The sequence below is a fragment of the Carassius gibelio genome, chromosome B7 (assembly GCF_023724105.1).
Source record: "Carassius gibelio isolate Cgi1373 ecotype wild population from Czech Republic chromosome B7, carGib1.2-hapl.c, whole genome shotgun sequence".
Taxonomy (NCBI): Eukaryota; Metazoa; Chordata; class Actinopteri; order Cypriniformes; family Cyprinidae; genus Carassius; species Carassius gibelio.
Window position 1 is genome coordinate 6,533,800 of NC_068402.1, and position 16,839 is coordinate 6,550,638.

Here is a 16,839-nt window from a genome sequence, read left to right on the forward strand (position 1 = left end):
CTGTTTGCGTCTTGCGGAAGAACATCGTAGCCGGAACTACTTCTCTCTGTTTGTCTATGAAGAATCACAAAGGTACTGGGTTACTCCGCCGCGGTATCCCCGAAGCAATCTAAAATAGTCCGAATATAAACACTTATTATAGGTGCACCCTAGTGATTCAGGACAAGCCAAAAACACGGTTTGGAAAATGGATTCATGGTGTACTCGCTTATTATATAAAATTTTCTACATTTTGAACACAAACAAAGTTACGGACCGCAACTCCTATTGGTTGTTTTCTTATCAGGAGCGATGGAGTTTCTGCAAATGGCAATAGGACCACTGGGAGGAGCCAGAGGTGCTTGATTTTTTCACAGATTATCTGTCTCATATTCTACTGTCAGGACATAATGACAGGTTTAACAAATATGTAAAAAATATATTTTTACAAAAGTTACCTACTGCAGCTTTAATGGGCAAATGATACAAATTTATGACCTGGTCATATTTTACCCAAAACAAAAGAAAATAGTAAAAATTTATTATTTTATGCAAAAAAAAAAAAATGTATGATGTTATATCATGACAACCAGCCACGTTTCATTCACCAATTCTCATTACTATAATGTCTCCAGATGTTGTCTGTAATTCTCATTACATTCTACATTATAGTGTAACAGAGTAATGAGAATCATCCAGTCCAGACAAAATGATTTTTATTATTAAAAGTGACAAATATTTTGTAATTGCCACAGACATGTTCCTGACAGGTTTTGTGCGATTCAACTTTCAAAATGATAAGTCATCAAATTTACAGCAAACACAGGAAGTGAATACTTACCTCACCACCCACGCAATATTTCACAACAGAAAAGCAAGCAGGAACAGACATCTTTAAGTCTCATGTTGATCATTTTATTATATATATTTATAATATGTACAGAGAAGAGAAAACAAGATCAAACCCAGCTGTGAAACCGCGCTGGGGTGAGCAAGCAAAGGGCGATAGAGAAAGACTGTGTATATCAGACAGGGAAACTACTAAAGAGGTGCTTGCCATTTTACCATCGCCGTGTCTTTATTCCAAAAATTAGATGTGCAAATGACATGGGTAAAAAGACAAAAATGCTCCATCACATTCCTAAGTAACCACCCCCCACCCCATACCCTTCATCTTTCTGATAACCCCACACATTACCACAAAATTCATAGATCAAAAGACAGCAGACGGTCTGAGAAAACAGAGACCCTTCCGAACACATCCCAAAAAAAGCACTTGTTTAGTGTGTGAATGAGTGCAGGTTTAAATGAGACTTGATTTTCACACAGACGTAACACGGGATCCACGACGGATCGGCTTTAAAATCAAAGGAATGTTCCCAAACGCTTTTGCCCCTTGCCCATCCCTCCTTCCCAGCCATTGCACACGCACCCATATCCCAGCTACTGCTCCCTCCATCCCAACGCTACCAGTTCACTTACAAAATAGTACGAGCAAATCCAGCACACAATATTAGTGACAAGTATGTGCGGTTATGTCAGCAGATGTAAAACTAGATTACACCGGCTCAGTGCGCGAAAGTGATCTAATATCACGATGGTGAGACTAGTTAAGATCAAGTGATGCACTAATACTAATGAAGTTCACAAACTCTACGTTTTCTAGATCCACGTTGTACATAATAAAACAGCCAGGTCAAAAACACTGTCATCAGACCAATCATTTGCAGTTTTGTTTTTTGTTTGAAAATGCTGATAAGATTGAGTTGCAACCATGTGGAGAAGAGGGCAGGATCCGTAAAAGCCTCTTTGATCACTGAAGGCAACGTCTAAGTGAGCTTCTAGACCTTTAAAGATCCATCTTTAGGTGGATTTAAAAGTGTATGAATATTTCTCATTAAAGAACACGGGAGGTCATATCCGGTCTCATGCGCTGGACCAGTCAATCCCAATAGTCCTAGATGTAACACAATATTCCCACACAAACACACAGCACACTAAACCAGATCCATGGAGCTACCATGCTTTCATCTGTGGCAAAATTAAGGCTCTTCACAAATATGTAAATATATTTACCATATGTAAATAAATACAGAGGACACACATAATGCATGATGGACCGTTTTTGGCAGCAGCGACCACTATGGATTGGAAGTCTGGCACAATTAAATGGTAAAACGACACAAAATTATAGATCTGAGGAGTCAAACCAAAGCCAAAAAACTGCTGACAGCAGGAAAATACAACCTCGATGTGTCAAGATGGTGTTCATGCATTAATTCTGAATGCACGATTCAAAGTAGCCGAGGTCATTGAAGTAATAGAGGGAACAGTAGCTTTCATCAGCCAGCCTAAAGCCTAGACCCCCAAAATCCACATTATGAACACAAACCATCCCTATCTTCCCCCATTCCCTGACCAGACTATATCAATGACAGCAGTAAGCCTTTGTACAAGCCTTCATTAGAAAAACAAAAACCAACAGAAAAAAAAAAAAGAAAACACAAATCAGTCTTAAAAATCACCATAATAACAATAATATACTAGTAGGATGAGAACAAGTAAAGAATATTGCCGACTTTGTATGCAGTGGACTTCCTGTCGATTCAGCTTCAGAAGCCATGCTTTCGCCCACAAAACCTCATTCAAGTGACGACATGTGAGAATTAGAAATACTAGGAGACGGATTTACGTTCTTAACGCAACCTCGCTAGTTGTTTAAAAGGAGGATTTGAAAATCGCCCCTAGATCTGCTCTCATTTGTTTCTATACATGGACTCATGACTGTACTAAAGCTCCATCATGGACTTTCAGTACAGAGGGCGGGGTTATGGATGTGGGTGGGGTTATTAATGTGCACAGGGAGGAAAAAGGGCTGAGGTGTTTTAAACAAAAGGAAAGGTTAAGGAGAATAAAAACAAAAAAAACTATGGTGTCATGAATGAAGCCGTAAGGCTGTTAGACGTTGGCTCTTAATGCAGTGGTTCCTCCCGTGAGAACGTTTTTTTTTTTTTTTGGTGTGTGTGAGAAATGCATTTGAGAGGGACAGGGATGGTTGTGTGTGTATGTGTGTGTGTGTGTGCACGCTAAGGCTCTTCAACAGCAGCCGCCGCCAGACTGCCGCACAGGAGTGCTCTCGATCTTCAGGTTGGGCTTGTCTCCTCCGGTTGTCGCTCCAGGGCCCATGCGCTTCTTGATCTCAGCAGCCATAGTCATGAAGGCCTGCTCCACATTCGTGGCATTCTTGGCGCTCGTCTCAAGGAAGGGGATTGCTAAAGAATCAGCAAATTCCTTTGAGGTAAAAAGAAAAGAGTGAGGCATTTCAAAATGTGTTTTTTTTTTATACTGATGTTTTTTTACTGAAGTGTTATAAGTGGCTACAGTCAAAGTGATTTTTAACCCAAGTCTTCATGATTATATCTGGGGGCTGTTTCATAAAATTTTACTAATTGGATCCAGGTTCAATGAGTCAAGATCATGTGATGTCCACAGTGCACACTTGTTCTTACGCAGTCCTAATGTCGATCATGGATCAAATAGATCCACTATGGCAAAAAGCCTATTTGAGACACTGTTTTCTCCACATGTAAATGTTTGAAAGTCATGCAAATATATCCATTTTACTGTCAGGAGTGAGTGGGCGAGGTTTCACGAGTAAAATATACATTCTGCTAAAATATGTTGTTGTTGGACATTAACTGGGACACGTAGAATTTTAATTCTACATATAAGTGTATGTTAATGACAGCAGTAACTGTAAATCAAATTTAAGCTGGCTAATACATCCCTACACTAGCTAAAATTTGTTAAATGTGTATTCTTATTATCAGTAAAAATATAGTCTGCTTAATATTATTTATTTTCATTTTTAAGTCATATGCTGCGTTTCTATCCCACTTTTTAATGCACATTTTGGCATATCGCATGAAAAAAAAAATGCTGGATGGAAACGGCAAGATGCGTATGCGCACATTTGAGTAGGATAAACTTTTCTTTTTTTGAAAAAAAAAATGTGCATAAAGTATGATGGAAACATTTACCAAATAAATTCCCCTATGCACATACAAGGCATTTACTCTAAGGTACAAGTAATTTATATCATGTATGAAAATTATTATATTCAGTGGCTTCTCCTATATTCTTAGTGATATTTAGTGCCACAGTTTACCAGGACGTGACAATTTTGTTCTCTTTGACTCGTTGGATAGAAATGGTACTTTATTTGCAGTTTTTATGCAATATTCCAGTTTTGTGCAAAAGTTTAAATTGAAACATAGATATTGATTTTAACTTTTAATTTAGTGTTTTTAAGGCTTGAAAGAGTAATTTTGTATTGTAATGTTTTAATGTTCTTCTGATAACCATAAAAGGTATAGTTAAAACCAGAGAGAAAGGCTGCATGGCTAGAAACTGCTGATCAACTGAACATGCAAGTTACAACCATTTTAAAATGTTTTTATATATCTTTAAAAAAAAAAATGTCATTACATTTTGGGCACAATACATTAAATACAGTTGGCTGTAGCCTATGTGTTTATTAAGTCTAAATCAATGCACTTAGAACAAGCTTCACATTTGTATGTATCATTCATGTCCAGGAATATCAAAATGGTGCAAGGCCGTTTAAACATTAAGTTAAGGTTTATTCAAATCTCTAACCCTTAGCATGTGCTGCAGTATTTGTAGGGGTAAGTGCTTTATTTCGCTACCAATGTCACAAAAATGGGAAGCAATTGGGCTTGAAAAGTCCACTAGTTTTGATAAAAAAGGGAACAGAGATTTTAAATCAAAAACTAATACAGATTAGATTCGTCTATTTTGACATATCAGTACCTTGGCTGTTGTGTAGTCCACTACTTTCTTGGTGGTAAGGTCACATTTGTTCCCCACCAGCAGCTTATTAACGTTCTCGCTTGCGTAGCGGTCTATTTCCTGTAGCCACTGTTTAACATTGTTATATGATTCCTTAAGAGAAAGCAGGGAACAGAGAACAACTCTTAATTTCAACATTTCATGTGATAAATCTGCATAAAAAGCAGTGTCAAATTGTGCCTTGTTAAATTAAGATCAAACTAGGGAGGAGAATTGCTCATGACGTCTCACCTGATCCGTGACATCATAAACCACAATGATACCGTGAGCCCCTCGGTAGTAACTGGAGGTGATGGTTCGAAATCTTTCTTGCCCTGCAGTGTCCCACTATGAGAAAGAAAAAGAAAGAAACAAAGTAATATCAAACTATGCATGTTTCTAATAAAGCTTTGGCCCCCTTTTCACATGTACAGTGTAATGAGTTACTAGATTCATCTCCTGTCCCAAGAAAGCAGGTCATCGTCATCATAAGCTGGTGTGCATACTAGACACTGTCATGCTATCATAGAATGTGTGAAAAATGAGTGTTATGAGAGAGAATGAATAGACTTACAATCTGTAGCTTAATGGTTTTGCCATCAAGTTCAATGGTGCGGATCTTGAAGTCCACACCTATGGTGCTGATGTAGCTCTCAGTGTATGTGTCATCCTGCAGGAGCCAAGACAAACAGAAGAGAGAATGTGTGGATATATTACATCTAATATAAAATAAATACAGTCAATTCTATATCATTTGCAGACTGCATGTTTTCAGTTGATTTTTAATTCATGTTTATGAGCAGAAGCTGACAAAGCAACCCATCTGTGCCTGTACTCACAGCAAATCTCAACAGCAGACACGACTTCCCGACTCCAGAGTCACCGATGAGGAGCAGTTTGAACAGGTAGTCACTAAAATGAACAACAGTAATACGTTAAATAGACCAACATCAATATATTTCAGTTTGGAAGATCCATTTAAAATCCTATGACATTTACAAGTCAAAAGGGTTACTAAAACATTTTAAAAATCTAAAGATGTAGAACTCCATTCAGTCTTATACTATTCATATTTTGAATTACCTTTATTTGTTATATTTTTCATTTTAGTTTGTTTTCATAATTCTGTAATGCCTTTTTCACTAAAAGGAAACAAATATATTAAAATACATCAACATGATTGTATTTCAGTTTTGAATATAAATTGTTTATTAAATGGTTTATTCAAATGAAATAAAACCAAGTTTTATTTTATTATTCCATACAGTGTTATGTGAGTATTACTGATATACTACTACAGTATTTATTATTATTATTTCTATTTATTTCAACTCATTAGTTACATTTCTATTCGTTATATGTATTTTACATTTATGCACTTATGTACTGCGCCTTACAGTGCATTCAGGCTATTTTTTTTAAATTGGGAATCGAACCCACAACATTTTGCGCTGCTAAAGCAATGCTCTACCACTGAGTCACAGGAACAGGAATTTCATTTATTTATTTTTTACTTTATCCAAGCTTCATTTAAATTAACAAAGGCTTTTTTTATACTTTTAGTTTTAATTTACAATGACAACACTGCTACAGTAGTTACTTTAGTGATGATAAGCATACAATATGCTAGGATATTGTAATTCATGTGGTCTAAAATAGTTTGGCTAATGGGAACATAAGTGTCTCTTTGTACACAGTAAGACCAACAACAAAGATGCTTGGACTGTAAAGAGTTTGGTGTGTATACTGATTGTAGGAATGGTGTTAGTCTTCTTATGTTAAAATATCAATGACACTGCATTAAAGTCTTGAACTAATCATACAGCACATCACATTGGGTTATCATATAGGTTAAACTGGCCTCAGTATTGTGAAAATGTTACAAGTAAACAAGTTGCAAAATCAACTGCCATTTTCAAAAACCAACAGCGAGGAATCTGGTTCACACTGATGGTAAAGTAGGTTCAAAACAAAATCAGCATAAACAAAGTATCCCCTGACACCAGCTCCAAATACAGCTGAGCCAATCTGATTCCAGCGATGACCGTCTCAACGACGGTCTATTCTGGTTTCTGAATTCAAGTACTAACATTAGACTGAGAAATGTTGCATCACACAACAGTTGTGAAGCAACCGTGACTCTCAGCAGGCTAATGACACACAGAGAGCTTGCATGTGTCAAGGGAAAACCAAAAGACGTGTTATACCCTCAAACAATAATCTCAAACAAGCAAAGCCTTTCAGTGTTCAGTTATCGGTTTTAACAAGGACATTTCAGTCGAACACTTTTTTTGCAATTAAAACAACACCATAAATTGGATATAAGTGGGTCAGTCAAAGGCCACAATGCTGATACAAATATTTTAGTTAATTTAATTAAGGATGAACACTTACAAACTGACATTTGAAAGTGTACAACTTCGCCTTTTACAACACAGAAAGGAAGTGAAATCTGTTTGAGCAAACTGACCAGGTCTGGCATATCAACATTGGCTCAATGGTAAGAGTTTGGGGCGGGACTACCTGTTTAACTGACCAATGGCAAACAGGGAAGAGTTTGAAACATGGTTGGTTTTTTTGTTGCCAGTGAAATAGATGAACGTTACAAATAATCTAATTGATAAACTAAAGACGTCTGTATGTAAGCAGACTTGTAAGCTGACTGCATGCTACTAAGAAAACACAATTAATGCGAAGCTTCTCCTCCTCGCGACCTCTTCCAGCTGTAAAACTGACTTGCGATTCACAGGCCTAATAAAAACCACATGACACTTGAATGCCTCACAATGACAAGCTCGTATGTGGCTCAAAAAACTGAGTGCATTTAAAGGGCTAACATGCATGATCCATTTTGACAGCTGGATTTGGCCTGGCGTTCGTAAACTTATGACGTCACTCCGTCGCAACGCAACACACCAAGATGACGTCACGCAATACGGCAAATGCTAAAATTACGTGCTATAAACACTAAATGACGACAGTTATTAGTACAGTAGCGACAATACTGCTCGTAAGAGTCAACCCCCGTCTAAATAAAGGCTGAATGAGCAAATATTCTTTGAATTCGCCGTAAGTTCCGGACGTTGTTAGCCGTTGAGGCTAGACAAAGCTAACGTACCGTTCCTCACACTGACGCTTCGTGACTAACGTTATACAAACACTGACATCCGCAACACTAGTCTAACCGACAAATACTCACTATTCTGGATTCATGGCGTGTTTGTGTCGTTGCCTTCGGGTTCAGCAGGAGATCGGACTCGTTTCGATAATGATGAAGAGGATGACTTGTAACGTTAGGTCTGGAATAACGAGGCACTGGGGCAGCGTTCTCCGATCACACCTCAACACTGTCTTGTCGTCGGATTCAGTCACTTGACGGACATTACTGACCATGTAACTCAAAACACTGTTATTTTGTTCTGCTTTTCTTCCTTCCTTCCGATCTGCCCCTCGCTCGAAGTACAAGATGGCTGCGCAGGTGCGGCAGTGACATCAGATGACGTGGCATCACGGACCGATCTCACAGACACAAGCCAGAGATTCAGCTGATCAAGTGAGATTTTCAACTAATGATTATATATATGGATATTTTACACATATATTATTGCATAAAGCAAAATGGCACATCAGATCATAAAAAAATGTATTCCACTGACAAACAATTCCACAGTTTTTGCTTTTTCGTGTTTATTCATGTCTTTTATATATATATATATATATATATATATATATATATATATATATATATATATATATATATATATTGGCTACAGTGTAGAAGAAAAGTAGAAAAATAAAAATATGAATCACAATACTGTATATGTATAAACATAATATATGTTTTGATAAATGTGAATTCTTATATGTACTTCTAGCAATGTTTACTTTTATGTCATTTCTGAAACCGAAATCTCACCATAATGCTTAAAAAAAAAAATGTGTTAATAAATGCATATTGTGGACTACATTCTCATATTAGATTGTAATGCACAGCAGGTCTTCCTCCTCTTCCCTCACGAGTCTAGTAAAGAACAAAGCCGCCCACTGGTTCAGGCAGGTATAGTACATGTGGTTTACATCATCCTCTCCCCCTCAGGCTCCAGGGTCTCTGTGCTCTCCTGGTGATCACTGGCTGCCTTCAGACTCAGGTTGATGTAGTGACCCTCATCGCTGGCCTCCAGGGCCGGAAGCTCAGACAGAAGTGCTTTGAGGCTCTGGCCCAGCTCTCCAAATCCTGGCCTCTGAGAGGGATCTCTGTGCCAGCAGCTCAACATAAGCTCATATCTGACAGAGGAAGAATCAAAGGAAAATAGAGAAGGAGAGCAGCAATGAGAGAACACATAAAGCACTAGACCGAATCATCTTCCAGAACTGTAGTTTAAAAACCCCTCTTGCCATTTACACTTCTAAAACATACACAAAACATTATCATATACAATGATTTATAATTCAGCTGATTATGCACATTACTGCCGTGACTCATGAGGATTCTAAAAACAGACCTAAACTTCTGCTACTCATTTCATTAGTCTTGCAATAGACAGGTCTTGATAAAGGCTTAGTCACAGATTCCTGATAAAACAGAATTTTCTATAAATAATCATTCAGTTTTCTCAGTGCTACTTTTTGGGATGCTTTGATGAAAAATGTGCTTACAGTTTACTGTCATTGTCCCCTTGTTTGAGACGGTGTCCGTTTTCCAGGAAGTGTAGGAGCTCATGGCCAGAGATACCTGGATAAGGCACCTTCCCTCTGGATGTGATCTCCCACATGGTTATTCCAAAAGACCACTGGGAGACATAAGGTATAAATATTTTTGGTGGGTAAATGCTATTAAAAAACGTATACAGGTCATATTTTTATGTTTTCTAAAAAAAAAATATATATATATATATATATATATATATATATATATATATATATACAAACCATTTTAGGACCAGTTCTATTCGAACAGTTTGTGTTTAACTTGATGTTTAAAACCCATATAAACACACACACACACACCAGTATATATCAACAAAACTTAACACCCTCATGACATTCAAAATGTACGTGAGTTTGTTTCTCTATCAGATCTGATTTGGAGAATTTATCATTGCATTACAGTTGGGTGCCGTCAGAATGAGAGTCCAAACATCTGATAAAATTACATTTCTAGCGATATTGTTGATTTGAGTGCACCGATACTATTTAAGCTGAACTGAGCTGGATGATGACATCACTGAATTCAGTGATGTACTGCCTTTTTGCATTATTGACAAACTATTTTATTATTTAATACTGTTCAATTGCTTTGATACAATCTATGTTGTTAAAAGCACTTTATAAATAAAAGTGACTTGATTTGAGAAAAACATCACAATAATCCACAATCTATCTACACAACAGTCCATCAACAAACATCTTGTGAAGTGAAAAGCAGCATATTTGTAAAACACTTCTCTCCGGATTCAGATAAGACTTTTTACTGGAGAAAGCAATATTACAGATAGAGAACTCAGTACCGATTATTAGAAGTTGAAAATGTCTCAATGATTTGCTTCTTACAAACATGCTGTTTTCCACTCAAAGGAATGTTAACTGATGGATTGGAGGTCATTGATTACTTGACTCTCATTCTGACGGCACCCATTCACTGTAGAGCATCCATTGGTTTTCATTTTTGAGTGAACTATTCCTTCACTGCAAAACACTAAATAAAAAATAAAAAACAATTTTTATTATTATTTAATTTTCAGTAAGATTGTGAGAATCGGCGTCAGAAATGTCCTCAATGTTCTATACAGGGGGAAAAAATTCTTCTGATTCTTCAGTTGTTCAGCTTGTAATATGATACAAAGAAACTATTTCACTCATTTCTAAATTAGACACACACACACACAAAGCAGTGATCAATTTTAAAACAAAGCACTCTATTAATAATTCATTAGAAGCATAAATAGGACTGACCACATCACTCTTGGTGGTGAATAAGAAGTCAGACAGACTCTCTATAGCCATCCACCTCACAGGCATGTTAACATCCATATTCTTCTGCCTATAGTAGTTACTGGAATAGATGTTCTTAGACAGACCAAAGTCAGCCACACAGACATGCATATCATCCCCCAACCTGTGAAAGCCAAACTAGGTGTGTGAATCCAGCACTGGGTAAGTATGGGGGAAAAACATTTTATTCAACATTAGGCGTGGCTTCTTCTCAAGACAATGCAAGTATTAGCAGGACATTATTGTGTAATGTGCGTAATGTGCTCTCTGCTGCCCTGCTGTGGACTCACATGCAATTGCGGGCAGCCAGGTCTCTGTGTAAGAAACCCTGCAGGCTGAGATACTCCATTCCTGCAGCAATGTCAATCATGAAACCCAGAAGACTCTGATAAGGCACAAACTGGAGAGAAGGAACCATTTTTGTATATAATCAGCTGTGTGGTTATTTGAACCAACCCTTTAGGTAAGACAAGAGTATAAAGAAGGAGAAGTCCTCAAGCAGGTTTTGTACACATGTGAGACTGACCATGGGAATATCACCGTAGCGGCTTGCTTTAAGGAAGCTGTGCAGATCTCCATGCTTCATGAAGGGAAGAATAACAAGCGGTGTGTGGATGGAGGACCCCGGGTCCCGCTCCAGTGCGACCCCTGGTGGACATAAACAACCTTATCTGTCAGTAGCATAATACATTTAAATAATACAGTAAGAATTACTTATGCAATATCAAGCAAAATAGACTGATTTTTTTGGACAGGTAAAATTAATAGAAGCAGATGACACTGGAAGTCTATTATAGGTTATACAATCAATATATAAATCATTTCCATTGTAGCTGCACTGCTCCTTTAAAGGAATCACTAAATAATGCATGACCTTGACTGGCTGATAAACATCATAGCATTGGACAGATGCCAATTACATTATTACTCATTACAGTTGCTATGATCCATAACAGAATCCCCCCCCCCACCACCACCCATAATTATTCAGGTCAAAGAGAAGCAGGAGGTAAAAGTCAAGCGTATCCCACTGTTAATGTGCAGCTACAGGCATCACCAGAGGAACGTGTGGAAGTTCACACTTTGCCCTTGGACAGGACTATACAGGCCACAGATGCTCAGTTGCCATGGAAACGTCTGTGCCCTTTGAAATCAGGTTATCCCAAATATCCCACTCCAACTACATATAAATTATAGATTTTAGCCTAGATTTCAAGCATGAAATAATCTTTCATTAAGGAGAGACATACCAAGCAATTTCACAACATTCACATGATCAAAATGCTTCATAATTTCTGCTTCCTTAAGGAAGGACTCCAGATCTTCTTTACTGTGGACTGCACCTGATTTGACAGAAATGATTAATGACATGACAGCAAGAAAGAGGCTGATTTCATTTATTGTGTAAACTGCATTGTCTCAAGCTTGTACTTAATTCTAAATTAAGATCATACTTTTTTTACTTATTATCCGAATTATCACTTGCTCGTTGCATTATTCACGCTATATACCTTTCAAGGTTTTCACTGCCACTCTGATATCTTGTCCTTTCTGAGGGGAAAATATACCTTCATAGACGGCCCCAAATTCTCCTACAGATGGAAAAAATCCAGTATAAGAATCCGTTTGCAGATTGCAAAATGACAATCAAAATACTGTTTTCAATCAAATTATTCCTTATTCAAATATTCCTTTTTTAAAATGCAGCCTTATTCCAAAAAAAAAAAAAAGTTGGGCATTTTTTTGTCAAGAATCTGTGATGTTAATTCACTTTAACCTTTATTTAACTGAAAAAAGTACAAAGAAAGGATTTCCAATGCTGAAATGAAATACTAAATATTGTTTATATACTATATATTTATACACATATACATAAACGTTTCTCTTTGTTATAAAAATAAAAAAATATATATATTTTTTTTTTTGTCAAAGCAAATGTATTTTTGATTAAAAAAAAATTTGAATGTGGATTTATTTTATTTATTTATTTATTTATTTTTGCATAAATAATAAATACTATATATAATAATGGATGCATTTCAACCTGTTCAAAGGTGTGTTTTTATGTCTGTGCAGAAAAATGTACAAAACCCAGAAAAAGAGATCAGGGTGAGAGTTTGTCTATACCTTTCCCAAGCTTTTGGCCCATTGTCAGCTTTGTCCGTTCCACCATCACGTCTCTAAGATAACACAGCAGCCTATCACTCATTCCTTCCAGCACCTCAACTGATCCTGACACAGGAAGACAGACACACAGGAAAAACATATTTGACACAATTTTTATATTTCTATTGAGTATTATGATTTTTGGTAACACACTTGGTATGAGTCAGTGCTGTCGGAAATTTGAATGCGTAGATGACAGGAATGAATTGCAAAAGTGACTTCTCACTCAAACATACTTGTGGATTCCAGCTGAAGTCGGTCAGTATGCAGCTGTACATATCCATTATCACGCTGAGACACTTCCCCTACAAGTGCTGTACTTCTGGTAGGAAAAGGCCTATTTTCACCAATCTGATCACAGCTGCTCATCCTACAAGCTGAATGAAAATCATCATTTTAACTGTGTATACACAACTGGACTGTGATCTTGATGAGCTGTTATTGGGATTTGCAAGACCCCAAATTATAGAAATCCATCCACATTCATTTTATGGCTTTATAGTTTACTTTAAAATGTAAATATATATATTTTTTTTTCTATGTCTATTTCTCTATGATATAGGAGAAAATATAGAAGCCTGTTTCCAAAGCATGACAAATTGATTAAAATGGTGATCTCACAATAAGGCTTTTCTGAGTGCAATTCTAACTTATTTTCTAGCAATTCTGAGCAAAAATAAAAATGTTAGATTCATAAACTCAGAATTGTGAGACTGTAACTCACAACTGAGTTTATAACATGCATTTCTGAGAAGAAAAGCATAAACTGGTGAAAACAGAAGCAGACTCACTGCTGACTGGCTCCGGGTGAACGGTGTAAACTTGTTCTTGAGAGCGTCGATATCGAGTCACACCAGATATGGATAAGGGCTCTGTTTCTTGACCTTCACTGAATACATACACACAAAGCAGTAAACAATATATTTTATGCAGTAAATATATATTCACTTGCCCTAAACAGAAAAAAAAAATCCATTGCCATGCTAAAATGTTATACAAATTTAAATGAAAATGTTATGCACTGACCATTATTTCAGAGATTTTGAAGGACCAAGACTTATTTATGTTGGACAAGCATGCAAATGCATAAACATTACAATTTTCAAATACAATATGTTTACCTGAGCTTGTGACTCCTTACAAAGATGAACACAACAGCAATGAGAATGAGAAGAACCATAAGAGAACACACTAGACCAGCAGAGAGTCCCAGGCTGGAATCAGCTGTGGTGTCAGCGGGGGACAACAGGCTGACTGGAGGGCTTACTGAAACATACAACACAACATACAGTTTAAGCACTGTATAAAGTATAACACAAAAACTAACACCACATTTTAAGGACAATATCAGTCAGTAGAGCTTTTCTGTGCAAAAATCCTTTCTATGATGTCATGCTACGATGCTCTGTGGTTTTACTATGATATAAAAAGCTGCATATGAGAAGGATTTCTAAAGCATCATGTGACAGTAAAGACTTATATTATCTTATATTAACACTGAAGAATCATTTTATCTTTATCTATCGCGCATATTTATTTACTTATATTACAAATAAGTATATTAGCAATAGCCAAAAAAACATTGTATGGATATTTTGTAAATTTCCTACAGTAAATATATCAAAACTTAATTTTTGATTAGTACCATGCATTGCTGAGAACTTCATTTGGACAAATTTAAAGGCAATTTTCTCACTATTTAGATTTGTTGTACCCTCAGATTCCAGATTTTCAAGTAGTTGTATCTCAGTCTAATATTGTCCGATCCTAACAAACCATACATTAACGAAAAGCTTATTTATTCAGGTTTCAGATGATGAAAACTTGTCATTTAAGACATATATTACATTGTCTCACCTTCTGAACAGTTTCCATCTGTCTGGTATCCTGTTTCACAGACACATGACCCCTGCGGTGGACCCCACGTCCCATTTGTTTTACATTCCCTCATTGGGGTGCTGATCTCCACAGAACCGTTAACACAAGCTCCTCTCCCCAACCCTCCTGCTGCTGTTTCCTCAAATTTCGTTTGGTTCCAAACAAATGCTGGGCATTTTAGGAAGAACACCTGGATTGAAGCAATAAAAGTGCACTTGCTGCTGTGGCTAAATCCCAGGAAAAAACCCTTCTTAGAGATCTTTCCCAATTTAAGGTCCTTAGCATGGATCAGGTGTTCATCCTGAGGGACAGCATCAGGAAACGGATGATCGACTGCGATCTTGAAAACAGCTTGCATTTTTGGTTTTCTATAGTACTGATCGTGCATTTGGTCCGATTCTCGCACATAGATATGAAGAGGCTCCTGGTCCGCTTGGGCAAAACTTAGGTGCAGAAAAAGCTCATGGGCATCTTGTTTGGGGATCCATTTGGTCCACAGTGTTTTGTGATCATTATCCAATTCTGGGTTACAAGCTTGATAGATAGAGTGTTTATAGTCTTTTCCAAGCTTCATTTTTGTTTCATTCCACTTAAATCGACCAAAAGAGAAGCAAATCATTATTTTGATTTCATTATTCAATTCTTAATTATTAAACATTGACCAGTATTAAACAATACATCTGTTATCGGTTTTATTAGTTTATTATCTGTATAAAATGATCAATAATTATCAGCATGAATACTTTTTTATAATTTTTATTTAGCAAGAAAATTACATTCAAAACATTTATAATGTAATAAAACATGGCAATATTGTAATGTTATACATAAATGCTGTTCTTTTGAACTTTCTGTTCATCAAAGAATCCTGAAAATAAAAAGGTTTCCACATTAAATTAAGCAGCACAACTGTTCAACGTTTTTCAGCACTATCAGCATATTAGAATGATTTCTGAAGAATCATGTGACACCGAAGACATTTTAAAATATTAATTAAAAATTAAGGCTACATTTCGTTTTTTTTTTTTTTTAAATATCACTTTTACCATATATATATATATATATATATGAGAAACTTCCTTCAGAAACGTTTGAAATATATATACTATATTTATGTACAGTTAAAAATTATTCATAAAAATGTAACATGCATTTATAAAAACAGCCTATTCCGGGAAATGGATGAATATGAATGTGTTTTTTTTTTTGTAAATAAAAAAAGTAAATGTGTAGCCTATTATAAAAACAGGCTTTCTTCTTAAAAGTCATTGTTTGAGGAACACAAAACCCAGACCTTTATGGAATTAGGCGAATAGATAACATAGAAACTGTGTAAGCTACTTACAGCGTTTGATGGGGAGAATGTCCATTGTAGCCGAGGCTGTTTGCTTGAATCAAATATTTCTTCTAAAAAGAAACGCACTTTTATAGAGGCTGATATGTTATGACATAATATCCCATAACATATCCTCCGAGTCTTACCTCTGATTGGTGTTAGCTCTACGGACACATCAGCAGAGACAGTCCATGAAATGAATAATACAAAATAAAACATATTGAAGAAAGGTTCCTTTAGTCCGACAGAAATAAAAGTTTTCACTATTACTTCCGATTCCACTTCAAACTTCAGCAGTCCTTAGCGATAGTTTCGTTTCTTTCCCCCCCTATTTTAAACGCCAGTAGAACTTAATATCACTAATAATGTTTTATATGTCTTTCTTTGATTGTAGTCCAGCGTCAAGCGGAATAACTCGAGGCCTGTTTGGTGAACAAATCCCTGCTTTCTATGAACTTTAAAATGTTTATCAGGTATTCGGTCAGTGACTGTCAGAAAGAAGAAGAGAGAAAGGGGAAAAGCGCACTTTAATAGGCTAGTTTTTGTTCCATTAGGAAGCATATCTGTGTAAGCAGTGCTTCTTTTGTAGAAATGTTGTGCAAGACTGTGGTATATATGGAATTTTTGAGAAATGGTTA

The 16,839-nt window shown here is 36.4% G+C and overlaps 2 protein-coding genes across 2 annotated transcripts; both read right to left on the reverse strand.

Moving 5' to 3' along the window:
* Positions 1-872: 872 nt before the first annotated feature.
* Positions 873-8,347, reverse strand: rab1ba (zRAB1B, member RAS oncogene family a). Its single transcript, XM_052562118.1, has 6 exons — positions 8,030-8,347; positions 5,670-5,742; positions 5,405-5,500; positions 5,083-5,178; positions 4,813-4,944; positions 873-3,270 (listed from the first exon to the last, which is right to left on the reverse strand). The coding sequence occupies exons 1-6, from the start codon at positions 8,041-8,043 to the stop codon at positions 3,076-3,078; spliced, it is 606 nt and encodes a 201-aa protein (XP_052418078.1). The 5' UTR covers positions 8,044-8,347; the 3' UTR covers positions 873-3,075.
* A 222-nt stretch (positions 8,348-8,569) lies between these two features.
* si:ch73-40a2.1 (hepatocyte growth factor receptor) lies at positions 8,570-16,769 on the reverse strand. The gene is made up of 14 exons (XM_052562116.1): positions 16,348-16,769; positions 16,211-16,272; positions 14,845-15,454; positions 14,109-14,253; positions 13,779-13,876; positions 13,224-13,364; positions 12,949-13,053; positions 12,333-12,413; positions 12,072-12,164; positions 11,348-11,469; positions 11,112-11,221; positions 10,783-10,945; positions 9,487-9,620; positions 8,570-9,114 (listed from the first exon to the last, which is right to left on the reverse strand). Exons 1-14 carry the CDS (start codon positions 16,418-16,420, stop codon positions 8,904-8,906), a joined length of 2,148 nt encoding a protein of 715 aa, XP_052418076.1. The 5' UTR covers positions 16,421-16,769; the 3' UTR covers positions 8,570-8,903.
* Between the last annotated feature and the right edge of the window lie 70 nt (positions 16,770-16,839).

Coding starts and splice junctions, on each gene's coding strand:
- rab1ba (XM_052562118.1), bottom strand. Junction 4,945..5,082: donor TTTATGATGTCACGGATCAG/GTGAGACGTCAT, acceptor CTTTCTCTTAAG/GAATCATATAACAATGTTAA. Junction 3,271..4,812: donor TGGACTACACAACAGCCAAG/GTACTGATATGT, acceptor TTTACCTCAAAG/GAATTTGCTGATTCTTTAGC.
- si:ch73-40a2.1 (XM_052562116.1), bottom strand. CDS start 16,420: ATGTTTTATTTTGTATTATTCATTTCATGGACTGTCTCTGCTGATGTG. Junction 12,165..12,332: donor GGCAGTGAAAACCTTGAAAG/GTATATAGCGTG, acceptor CTGTCAAATCAG/GTGCAGTCCACAGTAAAGAA. Junction 11,470..12,071: donor GAATGTTGTGAAATTGCTTG/GTATGTCTCTCC, acceptor TATGTCCACCAG/GGGTCGCACTGGAGCGGGAC.